Source organism: Sardina pilchardus, chromosome 19 (genome assembly GCF_963854185.1).
Source record: "Sardina pilchardus chromosome 19, fSarPil1.1, whole genome shotgun sequence".
Taxonomy (NCBI): Eukaryota; Metazoa; Chordata; class Actinopteri; order Clupeiformes; family Clupeidae; genus Sardina; species Sardina pilchardus.
The window spans coordinates 24,585,373-24,599,275 of record NC_085012.1 but is presented as its reverse complement, the minus strand read 5'-3'; the positions used below and the strand labels follow the sequence as shown (position 1 = coordinate 24,599,275).

Sequence of the window (13,903 nt, the reverse complement as noted above, 5' to 3'; positions counted from 1 at the left end):
TTTTTATGGTTATCAAATCAGATTAACAAGTAAGCAATTATTTAGAGATGAGGGTCTTTAAAAGCAGGTCTTAATTTTAAAGTCTGAAATAATCATTTTTGTATGATATAGCGAATCTGATTTACCAATAGGCCTACAACAACATAACAACAAAATCAATAATATAATAATAATAATAACTATAATAATAATAATAATAATAATAATAATAATAACAATGATAATAATAATAATAATAATGATAAGAAGAAATGTAGTTAATTTTGTAAATCTGTAAAATACACTGTGAAAAAAACTTTTACAGTAGCATGTTGTTACGCGAATAAATGTAATGATTATCAAATGACTCAAGATGATTTGGCTACTTTGAGTAGGCCTACTTTGACTTTAGCCCTAGATATTATTGTGATCTTATGATGAGAAACATAAAGAAGCGGAACGTCACAAGCGGAAGGTCAGAGCGCTCGGGAACGGAAGTGAGAGTAATAGCCTATCCGCCATTGTGGAATAGAGTAGGGATATTCTAATCAGTCATTAGTCAGTAACAGAGTACATGTTTGAGAGTAAAGCAAGTAGTAGCTAGGTAAATTACTCTGCCTTTCGTGACTGAAATTGTATCGCTGCTGTCCAGGACGCGCGTGGAAAACATTTGGACGGGCAAGAAAAACACCGCCTATAAATACAGTCAGATTGAATATCCCGAGACGAGAGAGGAAAATATCAGGGAGCAGTGGCTGTAATAGACTGTGAACACCGCAACAAACAGGTTTTAGTTTGGGCTCCTGGAGGATGTCTGCGACCACTGTCGATCAGGTACGTAGGGCTTAGTATGCACTGTCTGAGCAAATGATTGCCATGTCAGTCAAAGTTTTGCTATCAGTTATGTGACAAATAATGTTTAGCTAGCTGTAGAAGCCGAGTCATTTTCTTGGGCATAAGACTAACGTTAGTACCAAGAGGAGAGCTAGCTTACCGATACTGTGAGCTATGTAACCTAGCAGCTAACGCTGACAAGGAAGTAAAACGTTACTTTAGCGCATTAGCAAGCTATCTACGCCAAATCTTGAACCACCGCGGTCGTCTGTCTTCTGTTGATGTGCCGACGTTATTTGGAAACTGACTGTAACGAAGCAGGGTTTGAGGGGCTATGAGATGAACTTGACATTCAATAATTATCTACGTGTCGAGAAGACCAAGACCAAACACCTGTTCTGAATGCACTGCAAGTGTGTTGCCCTCTTGTAATTGCTTGTTATCGCAGTTACATCTCTGGCAGACATTGCAGTCTTCCAGGAATCCTTGCTCATCAATGTCATGTCTTGTTTTCTTACGACCTTCTCTCTCCCCATGTCTCTTCCACCCACTTACACACAGAGACCTAAAGGACAAGGAAATAAAGGTAATATTTGAATAATCACAGTGACTTTAACTGTATCAAAGTATTTGACTCATGATAGTACCTTTTCATTGTATGGCTTGTCTGGTTATCCTTCATATATCTGTGCAAAAGACTGGCTTATGAAACAAACCATTATATTGTAGTCACAAAAACTTGGCTAAGCAGAATGTGTAATTTGTCACAAGAACTACTCTCTCTCAATGTATCAGATTCTACATTCATTACCTATACTGAAGTCCATGTTATTGTACGTTGTATCTTGATGTTTCTACTATTGAGGTGGAAACACTATAGGACTATTACTGTTTGCTCTGTTTCTTGATTGTCTCACGTTTGTCTCATCTCGCAGTGCAAAACGGTTCAATGCATCAGAAGGATGCTGTGAATGATGATGACTTTGAGCCTTATTTAAGCAACCAGACAAATCAGGTGGGTGTGTTCTTTGTAATTGTGACATTTTCCCAGATAGATATTTGTACAGTAAATCATCTCTACATGTTTACTGTAATTATTTGCCACAGTGTTACTGTAAATAATTGCCAGTGTTACAGTGGAATGTTTCACAATGTGCAATGCTGGGATGATGCAGTGATATTCTATAAGTGTCACTCAGCATGAACAAAAGTGACCTCAGACGACAGGAAACGTGTGCGTTTTAACTGTCAATTTAGAGAGCAGCATTGTCCCTGTATTGATCTTACATCCAGCAGCTGACATCCATTACTGTCCAAATAGCTTCTGTCAGTCGCACATCCATTTCAGGGGTTGACCAACATCTGTCTGATCCCCCACACAGAGTAACAGCTACCCACCAATGTCCGATCCTTACATGCCAAGCTACTATGCTCCTTCTATCGGATTCCCCTACTCCCTCGGCGAGGCGGCCTGGTCCACCGCCGGCGACCCGCCGATGCCGTACCTCACCACCTACGGACAGATGAGCAACGGCGAGCACCACTTCATCCCGGACGGCGTGTTCAGCCAGCCGGGGGCCCTGGGCAACACGCCGCCCTTCCTCAGCCAGCACGGCTTCAACTTCTTCCCGGGCAACGCCGACTTCTCCACCTGGGGCACCAGCGGCTCCCAGGGCCAGTCCACGCAGAGCTCGGCCTACAGCAGCAGCTACGGCTACGCGCCCAGCTCCCTGGGCCGGGCCATCGCGGACGGACAGGCGGGCTTCGGCAGCGACACGCAGCTCAGCAAGCTGCCGGGCCTGGGCAGCATCGAGCCGGGCATGGCGGGGCTGAAGCTGGGCTCGGACATGGTGGCCGCCACCAAGACGGTGGGCTCGCCCCTGGGTGGCACCGGGGGCATGAGCAGCATGGCGGCTAGCAACATGCCCTCCGTCAGCTCCTCGGCGCCCAAGCCCACCTCGTGGGCGGCCATCGCCCGCAAGCCTGCCAAGCCCCAGCCTAAAGTCAAGCCCAAAGTCAACATCGGCATGGCAGGCAACATTGCCATCCCCCCGCCGCCCATCAAGCATAACATGAACATTGGCACCTGGGACGACAAGGGGTCCCTTGGCAAACCACCCATGGCCCAGCAGATGTTGCCCCCGCCGCCACACCAAACCCTGATGCAGCAGCAGCTGCTAGCCCAGCCCCAGACCCTGCTGCAGAGCCCCATGCCCCCCCAGCCCCAGCACCAACATCAACATCAACATCAACATCAACACCATAACCAACATCAACATCAACATCAACACCATAACCAACATCAACATCAGCACCAACACCAACACCAGCATCAGCATCAGCATCAGCAACTCCAGATGCAGTCGCCCCAACCACCCCAGCAAATGCCCCCCGGCCCCCCACACCCTCATTCTCACCCACACCCACACCAACACCCACACCAGCTCCCACACCCCCACCACCACCACCACCACCCCTCTCAGCCAGGACCCCCCCAGGCTTTGCACCAACCCCCCCAGCAGCAGCAGCAGCATCAGCATCAGCACCAGCACCAGCCAAGTGCCCCCCCACAGAACCGCTGGGTGGCCCCCAGGAACCGGGGCAACGCCTTTGGCCAGTGCGGAGGGATGGAGAGCTTCGGCATGGGCCCCGGGGTGCCCCTGAGCGGCTCGCCCGGCTCCTGCGAGGTGCACCCGGTGCTGGAGAAGCTCAAGGTGCTCAACAACTACAATCCCAAAGACTTCGACTGGAACCTGAAGACGGGCCGCGTGTTCATCATCAAGAGCTACTCGGAGGACGACATCCACCGCTCCATCAAGTACAACATCTGGTGCAGCACCGAGCACGGCAACAAGCGGCTGGACGCCGCCTTCCGCTCGCTGGGCGGCAAGGGCCCGCTCTACCTGCTCTTCAGCGTCAACGGCAGCGGGCACTTCTGCGGCGTGGCCGAGATGAAGTCGCCGGTGGACTACAACGCCTACGCGGGCGTCTGGTCTCAGGACAAGTGGAAGGGCAAGTTCGAGGTGAAGTGGGCGTTCGTCAAGGATGTGCCCAACAACCAGCTGCGGCACATTCGCCTGGAGAATAATGATAACAAGCCCGTCACCAACTCCAGGGACACGCAGGAGGTGCCCTTGGAGAAAGCCAAGCAAGTGCTTAAAATTATCACCACTTTCAAGCATACCACCTCAATCTTTGATGACTTTGCACATTATGAGAAGAGGCAGGAGGAAGAAGAAGCCATGAGAAGGGTAAGCTCAATCCTTCCCTGAAAAACAAAACAAAGCAAAAACGGCCAGATAGCAGCTGACTGTAGAACTGGTCCAGGCTGGATCGGGGTTTTGGTTTAGCCCCCCCCCCCCCCCCCCCCCCCCCCAGACATGTCATGTGCTGGATCCAGCCTGGATGTGTTACGTAGTCAGCTTCTATCTGCGGCCATACAGTAAAACTGTGGCAGCAAACTGTGGCAAACTGATTTGCTATCGGTTAACCTTTGCTTCCGTGCTTTACTGTCACTGGCGGTCACATGGTAACACTTCTATAGTCCACGAGAGAGGGAGATCTGTGTAAAAGTCAACAAGAGGCACCCACAAACACAAGTAAATGTTAGGTTCTGGAGCCAAGCACATTTTTTAGAGACAGGAAGAGCTCCTCAAGCTAGCCTCATGGTGTTAATAGTCCCCTCATGCCCATGGCTGAAAGTGAAATTCAAACAGTGTAACTTCCAGTTATTGACAGGCAAAGCAGGTTTTCCCCCGCCATTCATTCATTCCATTATTCACTATTCAGTCATTTTGAGTCATTTCGACCATTTCAGAGTTTTCTTTAAGACGACAGCTTGCTATTCACTTGATTTCTACATAAGTGCCGCAAAAAGCTACCAAAAAAAAAGCCTCTCTCCTGAAACGATTGCTACTATCCTTTCCTGTCTACAGGGCACTTCTCAGTCCCGCATATCTGTAATGGTGCAGGCACTAATAGACGTCAAACTGACATAATGTCCTGCCTCTACACACAAATAATTAATTTCCGCGCCAATTACTCCGCTGCCAACTGCGAGGGCTCTCATTTGCATCCCTCCGCTTCCCCCTAGCACTGATTTGGAGCACTGTTTTGTGATTCACCGAAAACATGAATTGCAGCGCAAGACAGGTGTGTCGGCGTCACAAATGTAAACTGTCAGCGTTCTCGAGGGCCAAGTCAAATGACTCTCGTCTGGTTACTGACTCAAGGCCTCGAGGTTGAAATTTCCCGTCACTGTGGGTTTCATGACACTGTAGTACAGATTATGAGCCATATTCACCTGAACATCCTCTCAGTTCTCAGAACAGAGATGCACACACACACAGATTTTGTAATCACCAGATTCTAGGCCTGTTGGTCAACCACGTGCTTGCGCTTCCTCACTGGTCTATTCTTATCGTTGCCTGTATTTCTGACCTCTACTTAGTGAAGATTTCAGTGATATTGCTTTGACCAAGTCTAGGAATTATCATAACATTTGATCTAATCCAAAAAATTGTAGTTGTACAAGCCCACTCAAAAAACGGTGCTGTGGTTTGGCCAAATAATCCGTATACATTACAGTAAACAGTATTTTGTGTGTCAGGGCACATGTTTCTGTTAGTCTAAACTTGGTAAAACAGGCTATTACTTTCATAAATGCAATGTAATTTATACTATGATGGAGTTATTTGTTGAAACGGATTCTTTTCTAGTCGTGTCTCAGGCTAAATGCAATTTGAGCAGCATGTTTAACTGGTCTTCCTGTCATGTGGGTACTGACAGCCATCATCTCCAGCCATGCTAGTGCCCCTGTTTCATATCCTGCCCATTATGAAATGGCAGCGCACAGTAATTGGCAAACCCTGGGTCTGCTCTGCTCGTGCTACCCATAGCAACGGGTGCCCTGCGCTGTGCCCGTGTGCTGTGCTGTGCTGTAGCGGGGCTGGTGCTCCAGCCTAGCAGACGGCTTTCCTGATATAGGGCTCGCATTCCTAGAATTCCTCGCCACAGACAAAGCAGAGGTAAGTCGTGGTGTGTCTTTGAACACGGAGTGTTCCCCCCACCACCCCCCACCGGCTTTTCCAAGACTTTAGTTTCCCACTCTCGTGCTAATGCCAGGCGTTAGCGTTGCTTTGGTGAAGGGGAGAGGAAAACAATAATCTAAAAAAGGGCAGGAAAAATGACTGCAGAGTAGGCATGAAAGTACAAGAGAAAATGGAGGAATACGGTGGCATATATTTATTCTGCCTGAGTGGAGGAGGAGTGAAGTTGAACAAAAATGCAGTTTTTGTAAGAATGACCAAAAAAACCACGTGTAGGAGCAGAACAGCTGCAAGGTGTGTTTTGAGTCCCTTTAAATTGAGAGTTCCTCCCACATAGCCTAAATACTACTATCAGTAGGTTATGGCTAGGTCAGTGTGTGTTTATCCGGGGTGAACCTCAACAACATGCCCTGGGTGGTCCAGCACACACACACACACACACACACACACACACACACACACACACACACACACACACACACACACACACACACACACACACAGAGCGAGAGAGAGGGGCTAAATTTGCCTTTTTTCCCACCCAGGAATGTATTGACCATAAACACACACACCTCTGACCTTGTTAATATGCGCCCTGCTACTTGCCCAATGCTCATGAATATTTGAAGCAGATGCATTTCAGACGCTTTTCTTTGCGCTCCAAAACCTGGAGAGCAGTTAAAACGACCTGTCACAAGGCTGTCAGGCTCTCCTCCTGACGAGCCAATCGGACCCTCCGTCCATGGCTCGCCACGGCAACCGCATCAGCACCGACAGCCTTCCACCTTCTCTGCGCTGACAAGGTTAATTGCACGTCATTGTTATGCAGCGCTCCCTTATTTGAGTCTTGTCAAGCGTAGCCAACCAGAGGCGGGTACTCGAACTGTTTGCATGTCCATCTCTCTCACACACACACACTCACATACACACAGGCAGACACACACACAGGCCCATTGTTGCCATTGGTTGTACTGTTGTCTTGGAGGGATAAGAGCCGTAGTTGAGATAAAGACAGAGAGAAATGAACCTGAATTAAAGTGGCTGTGGATCACAGGAGTTGGTACTGCAGTGTTAATGATGTGCATTGTGTGCCATTGGGCCATTAGGATAGTGTTCTGAATTGGACTCACTTAAGTGTTTTCAGTGTAATTAACTGGGGGAAACAGGTGAGTACTTTTCAGGGGGTGATGTCACGTAGGTGTGTGTGTGTGTGTGTGTGTGAGAGAGAGCGCGAGAGAGCGAGAGAGGGGGGGGGGACTTTGGAGACACATGTCTCCGCTTCATACACACACACACACACACATACAGGCCTCATCCACGTGAGACCGAAATGTTTTGGGGAATTTTTTTTTTATTATTATTTAATTTTTTTGTGGCCACATTACGTGGTTTGCACAAACATCCTTGTGCAGCACTCTTAAAGCGCTGGTATGGAATAATACACCATACAGAATGATTGCCTTTTGACCTATTTTATATAGTCTCTGGTTCTGACCTAAAATATTGTTTTCATCGTTTCCTTGTGGCTGGGCCCTCAGATACACACTCAGAAACACACACACGGATGGTCTTTCATGCATGCACTAAATCACACAAAGGCATGTATGCCCACCTATGGATGCACACTCACACTGGCATCCTATCTCTCTCCCTCTTTCTCTACCCTCCCCCTCCCTTCACTTGGCCACACACACACACACACACACACACAATATGGCGCTGACAGCCGTGGCTGCTTTCCTTCCGTCCCTCCCTCCCTCCATTGAGAGCCAGAGGCCGTGTTGAAGCTGTCTGTGTGTGGATAGAGTGTCGGCAGTCTGGGGTCGCACTGGGTCTTTGTAGCCCAACTGACATGGAAACCGCCCTTTCCTCAAAAGTACCTCTGTTTCCGCAGTGAAAGGACTGAGTGTGTGTGTGTGTGTGTGTGCGTGTGTGTGACTGTCAGATGAACACAAAATAGCTGCTTTATATTTCTTTTCTCCAAAGCACTCTCTCTCTCTTCCCTCTCTTCTGCCCCTTTCTCGCCTCTCCTCACACAGTCTTTCTTTTCTCTGTCAGGTACTTGCACACATAATTTGATTGTTTTTCTTTCTCTCTCCCTCTCTCTATTGCAGGAGCGGAATAGAAATAAACAGTAACTTCACCAAGATGGCCCTGCTAGAAACTTGCAACACTAATGACGTAGAACCTTAAAACTTTGCCTAACCACGAGGAAAACTAAACAGACAGAGGCTTTCCAACGTCCTCTCTCTCCTCTCCCCCGAAGACTCATGTATGAACAAACACTTTAACACTACGCTGGACTTCTCTGTGTGTGTGTGTGTGTATGTGTGTGTGTGCGCGTGTGTGTGCACTGGCGTGTGTGGCAAGGTCTTTGATACGTCTGCTCCTCGGCACTCGAGTCACGAGAGAACGAAAGAAGTCAGTCACTTCAACTGTATCTTTAAGCACTTTGTCCTTTTTACGGCTTCTACCGGCATCCCTAAAAATCTCCCATCACACGCCCCATTTTGGTATCTGCTGGCAAACCAGTGAACCAGTGTTGTTGGTTCTCTGTTTTTGTTCTTGTTCTTGTTTTATTTTGTTTTGTTTTGTTGTTGGTATTCCTTTAATCATCATAAAAAAAAATGTTAGGGCTCTCAGAGAAGATTGAAGGTAGTATCATGCACCACATACCAGAACACAATGACTACAACAACAACAACAACAACAACAGACACTTGTGCTTGAATCTGTGTGGAGCTGTGTGGGCTTGGATCTGAACACGCTGTGGACGCCCGTGTTGTTCGTAGGTTAAACAAAAAAGAAAATCACATGCCTCTGTTGTAGGGAAACAAGATGGCGGCTGATCTGTCTCTCATGTGGAACGGACTAAGGCCTGTTTCACGTCAGATACATTGTGCGTGTGTGTAGCAGCTGCAGAACCTCTTGGCTTTTATTGATTTTCAAGACTCGAGCTGTTGAAGAAGCACATCTTATGCAGGCAGTGTGAGTGTCCTAACCAGCTAGCAAGGGCGGCTAGAGGAAAATCAACACGTTCTGCAGAGGTAACAGCCGCACGCAACGCATCGAATGTGAAGCAGGCCTTAGCCCAGATCTGACCCTAACATGGCCCCGACTAGATGTGGCACTAATGTGGCACGTTCTAGGCCCAGATCCGTCACTAATGCGGCACGTTCTAGGCCCAGGTCCGTCACTAATGTGGCACGTTCTAGGCCCAGGTCCGTCACTAATGTGGCACGTTCTAGTTCCAGATCTGGCACTAATGTGGCGCGTTCTAGGCCCAGATCCGTCACTAATGTGGCACGTTCTAGTTCCAGATCCGTCACTAATGCGGCACGTTCTAGGCCCAGATCCGTCACTAATGTGGCACGTTCTAGTTCCAGATCCGTCACTAATGCGGCACGTTCTAGGCCCAGATCCGTCACTAATGTGGCACGTTCTAGTTCCAGATCCGTCACTAATGCGGCACGTTCTAGGCCCAGATGCGTCACTAATGCGGCACGTTCTCTAGTTCCAGATCTGCCACTAATTTGGCCCTTTCTAGGCCCTGACCTGTCACTTATGCGGCACGTTCTAGGCCCAGATCCATCACTAATGCGGCACGTTCTAGGCCCAGATCCATCACTAATGCGGCACGTTCTAGGCCCAGGTCTGGCCCTGATCAGTGGCAGGGTTAGCAGCCATCCGTGACCTCCCCACCCCTACCCGTCAGCCATTTTTGTTTTCTGTGCACCAACGGAGCACCACAAATGATTATGCAGCCTGGTGGAGCCCACCAGTTAGTGCCCAACTCTTCTCCTGTAATAACGCCATTCAGAAGTGCTTTTTGTCTAAAGGAGAACCTTGCTCTTTTGGGGACAGTGAGGACTGTCCTCCTTAGGGTGATGTGTGACTGTCAGAACTAGATATCTAGCTCAGGAGGGCTGTTGAGTCCCAGTTGGGCTTGGACTGTACGGTTAACTTAACTAGAAAAGGCCAACGGTAGCCCAAATGCAGAGCCTTATTATGAACAGTGGCAGGTTTGTGTTCAAGTCTCACTGGCAAAAATAAAGATTATGTTCAACCATCCCACTTTCATTTTTGATCACTGAAGACACATCATGATGTTAAAGGGTATGAGCATTTCACATACTTGCAGAGTTGTTTTTTTTGTTTGGCTGTTTTTGTTTTCATTTGCAAAATCCGAAATCCATTCTTGTTTTGGCATTTCATATTATTTATGAAACATCACACTGAAATCCATGCAATAATGATAAAGATAATACTATCAATAATAATATTAATAATAATAATAATAATAAAGGAATAAAATTGTAACAGCAATGAATAAACTGTGCACTAGTCTATTGTGATCAGCGGTTCAAAGCTGACTTGAGAGTTGCCCTTTATTCTTACTTGTGGGGCATGATACGCCATGGCAAGGCTGAAATTTCATCCCTTCATAAGACACGATGCCCCTGAAACATCTGTAAGTAATATACTGTAATTGCAGTCCCTGGTATTTCCTGTTTATTGTCTGAGAGCTGCCTTGTCCAGAGATCTTTTTCTGGAGTGTCTTTCTCCTCTTTCAGCCACTGTTGGGTGGATGTACATGGCAGTGGTGAAGCTACTGTACTCTAAGTCCAATCAGCCAAGAGTAAGAGCCACACTTCCCCTCACCCAGTGCCCCCCACCCCACCCCTTCAAAGGCAACAGTTGGGAATCCAGATGAAACTCCTGCAAAGCAAACTTAAGCCACCTCTCTCTTCTCTCTCTCTTTCTCTTTCTCTTTCTGTGCAGTTTTTAGCCATGGCCATGTCTGTCTCTTTCTCTCTTTCTCTGTTTGACTGTCAATCAATGCTTTTCAATTACGCTAATGCTTAGTGCATTCTGATGTGATTACTGAAAATCTGAATAAAGAAAATATAGATCTATGGAAACAAACCTTGAATTCTTTGTGTGAAGAAAGCAGTGTTTTCTCATTCAGAGTTTCGTTACTGACTACCATTGAGTTTTTTTTCTGTAGAACTTAGTTAAACTGTTTATGAAAATAAACCATGGAGAGTCAGTGTAAAGTTATTAAGGATAGCACACTTTCTGAGAAAGAGGGTGCCACCTTCCACCACATACAGTACATCGCGGGGCCTGAACTGTAAGTACATATCTCCATGGAAGGTGTTTTTCTTTTACAGTGTTGCAGTGAACCTTCAAACAGAGGCCTTGGTGTAGCAAGCTTATCCATCCGTTGCAATATGTAACTACTTTAGACTCATGGATAAACCTTTGGTGTGCAAGCAGCTCATTTACAGTGTCACGTAACGTCAGAGGCCTACTATCTGTCAGACCTGTCAAATGATGATATGGGGAAATATGGGTTTACTTGTAAAAATACCAATCTTGTGAAAGAACAAACACAAGCCTCTCAGCTGCTTAAACATGTTAACTAACCTTTCCCTTTCCCTGTCTCTACGCGACACGTTCAAGAGTCACTAAGTTCAGAGATCAGTGTTGTCATGTATAAGGTGTCATAGGCAGTGGTGTAGAAAGTTTCTATTCTATTCTATGTGATACGCAGGACTACACAATATACCCACTGAAAATGCATCACCATCTCAGTTTACCCACTTAAAATAGGCCAGGATATGTGTTAACATTTGGGGTTGATCACATCATACCCACTACAGCTACACCACTGTCTATAGGGGTGTAAATGTAAGAGGATGGAGATAACATATGGCCCTTGGTCACATATAACATTTGTAATGATAAAATCCTCTATTTTCCAAAATCAAATTTTTGGAAATTTACAATTTTTAACAATTTCCACCTGGAGCATAGTTCGGACATATATTTAGTCTTTCAACAATCAATCTCTGGTATTTCATCTGTATTGTCCAATTAACGGAAAGTTAACTAAGCTACCATACTATGCACCATTTCTTCGCAGAAAATCAGCCATATAATAATACTGGGTCTCTTCTCTATTTTCTGTGGAAATCACTCAGTGTGATGATGACACCATTGGTATAATGTAAAATAAGAAGATAGGGGTTTAATAAATGCCCATGATACTCTGACAGCATGCAAATGAAAGTGTTAAAGGTCAAAACCAGGACCAAAGACCACTATAGGAGACATAAATAACTTTGTGAGAAAGACAGTTTATGAAGACTATTAATTTGTGTAGGCCACACTGACCCTCTGAATGGACTCGGGTCCACAAATAGCTCGTCTTAATACTGTCATAATAACAACTCCCTGTCTGAATCAAAATCACAAGATGCAACACCTTTCCTGATTTAGAAAAAGATTATGTTAGCCCTTGCTAATATGGGAAATAAAGCCTACACCAAAAAACACATCCTTAAATATTCTGTAAAATGAGGAGTATGTGTGAAAAGGGACACCACTGAACAGGCTACCTGGGCAGTCTGAAGAAAACATGATCCTAAAGGACAGCAGATCTAAAAGAGGAACAATGGGAAGGCACAGGTAGGCCTACTGTATGTTGCTGCTAATGATGATGATGACACAGGTTAGCGTTGTTGTCCACTAGATGGCGGTGTTGTATTGAACATTGTGTAATATTTACAAGATGGACACAGATTTTGAAAGTGACGAATGGATACATTGAGAAAACCGTCACTAGTTTTATTAGTTATCACTGTTCTGGTGTGATTACACAGACAGTGTGAAGTCATTACCAGTGATGAGATGCTCAATGTAAGACAGTCCTGCCTCCTCTCAAACCTTTTGGCAATTAACATCCCCCAGGTTCCTCTTTTAGCATGTAGCCTACTGTGATCTACCTCTTACCTTAGTTCTTGGCAAAGGTGGATGTCTGGCCTTAAGGCTCCAACTGTGATCTTGCCTCACTTCTTGGTAAAGGTGGTGAAGCTTGGCCTTAAGGCACTAGGCTATCTGTCTTTTGTCTTGTTGACACTTGAATTGCTTTAAATAAAGTCTGTTTGTACAAAGAAAATGTTATTTAGAAATGTGTTATCATCAGTCATATGGCTAATACACTTAGATGTGTAATCCATTTTTAAGTCATGTTTTACATCGTCCTTTGGGAGAGCCACTGCTGTAAGAACATCCTGGCCCACTTTAAGACAGTGGAGGACAGAGAGTGGCAATTAAGCACTGTCTGGCCACCTAAGAGAACCTTTCTGTTTGCATTGGCTTCAGCACTAGCTGTCAGATTGTGTTTGAGCTGGGCAGGGTGTTTATAGTCAAAGTGACTTCGGTTGAGAGGGGTGTGCATGTGTGTCCTGCTTGACAGCCCAGTGTGTGTTGTGAGTGGTGAGAAGGACAAATCAACATGTTTCTTTGTGGATCCTCCCGCCCCTCCAAAGGTAATTACAGCGGCCAGACACCAACTTGTTGTAGTAAATGCACATTTTTATTGTCAAAGTAATTAATGGTGTTTTTCTGAGTGTCTCCCTCCACATCTAGAGGGAGAATATGTCTCTTTGTGTGTGTGTGTGTGTGTGTGTGTGTGTGTGTGTGTGTGTGTGTGTGTGTGTGTGAGGCCGCACATGTGCATCCGTGGCGTGCACGCATGTGTGTGTTTGTGTCTGTGTTTGGTCAGAGGTTGATGATGGCTGTTACTTAAATGTTGTTGTCAATGGTTCAAATCCTCAAATTCCTAGAGTGTGTGATTTTGTGTGTGTGTGTGTGTGTGTGTGTGTGTGTGTGTGTGTGTGTGTGTGTGTGTGTGTCAAGTCACACTATAAAGAGTTGTAATTACATCGGTGGAAGCTTTGAATCACGTCTCCTCTTCGCTCCACTCCGTCCTTTGCTTGTATGTGTTAATTTGGTCGTCCTTCGGATTCCACAAACAGCCTCTCTGACTCCCCCCTACCCCACCCCACCCCCACCTCTTGCCATCTCAGCCTCCTTCGCTTCCTCCACTCTCTCTCTCTCTCACTCCATCTCTCTCTTTCAATATCTCTTTACATTTTTTCCCCTCTCCTGTTCACTCCCTCTTTCTCTCCCTCTGCACACACACACATGTTCTCCTCTTCTCTCTTTCTCTCTCTCTCTGCCCCCCCCACCAC

The 13,903-nt window shown here is 46.2% G+C and overlaps 1 protein-coding gene across 1 annotated transcript; it reads left to right on the top strand.

Moving 5' to 3' along the window:
• Positions 1-477: 477 nt before the first annotated feature.
• ythdf3 (YTH N6-methyladenosine RNA binding protein F3) lies at positions 478-9,070 on the top strand. The gene is made up of 5 exons (XM_062520914.1): positions 478-813; positions 1,375-1,399; positions 1,749-1,828; positions 2,196-4,064; positions 7,976-9,070. The coding sequence occupies exons 1-5, from the start codon at positions 790-792 to the stop codon at positions 7,997-7,999; spliced, it is 2,022 nt and encodes a 673-aa protein (XP_062376898.1). The 5' UTR covers positions 478-789; the 3' UTR covers positions 8,000-9,070.
• Positions 9,071-13,903: the final 4,833 nt, after the last annotated feature.

What these genes read in the sequence shown, in the direction of transcription:
- ythdf3 (XM_062520914.1), top strand. Translation starts at nt 790, where the DNA reads ATGTCTGCGACCACTGTCGATCAG. An exon ending in TAAAGGACAAGGAAATAAAG is followed by an intron (nt 1,400 to 1,748) that starts GTAATATTTGAA and finishes CTCATCTCGCAG; the next exon opens with TGCAAAACGGTTCAATGCAT. An exon ending in TAAGCAACCAGACAAATCAG is followed by an intron (nt 1,829 to 2,195) that starts GTGGGTGTGTTC and finishes TCCCCCACACAG; the next exon opens with AGTAACAGCTACCCACCAAT.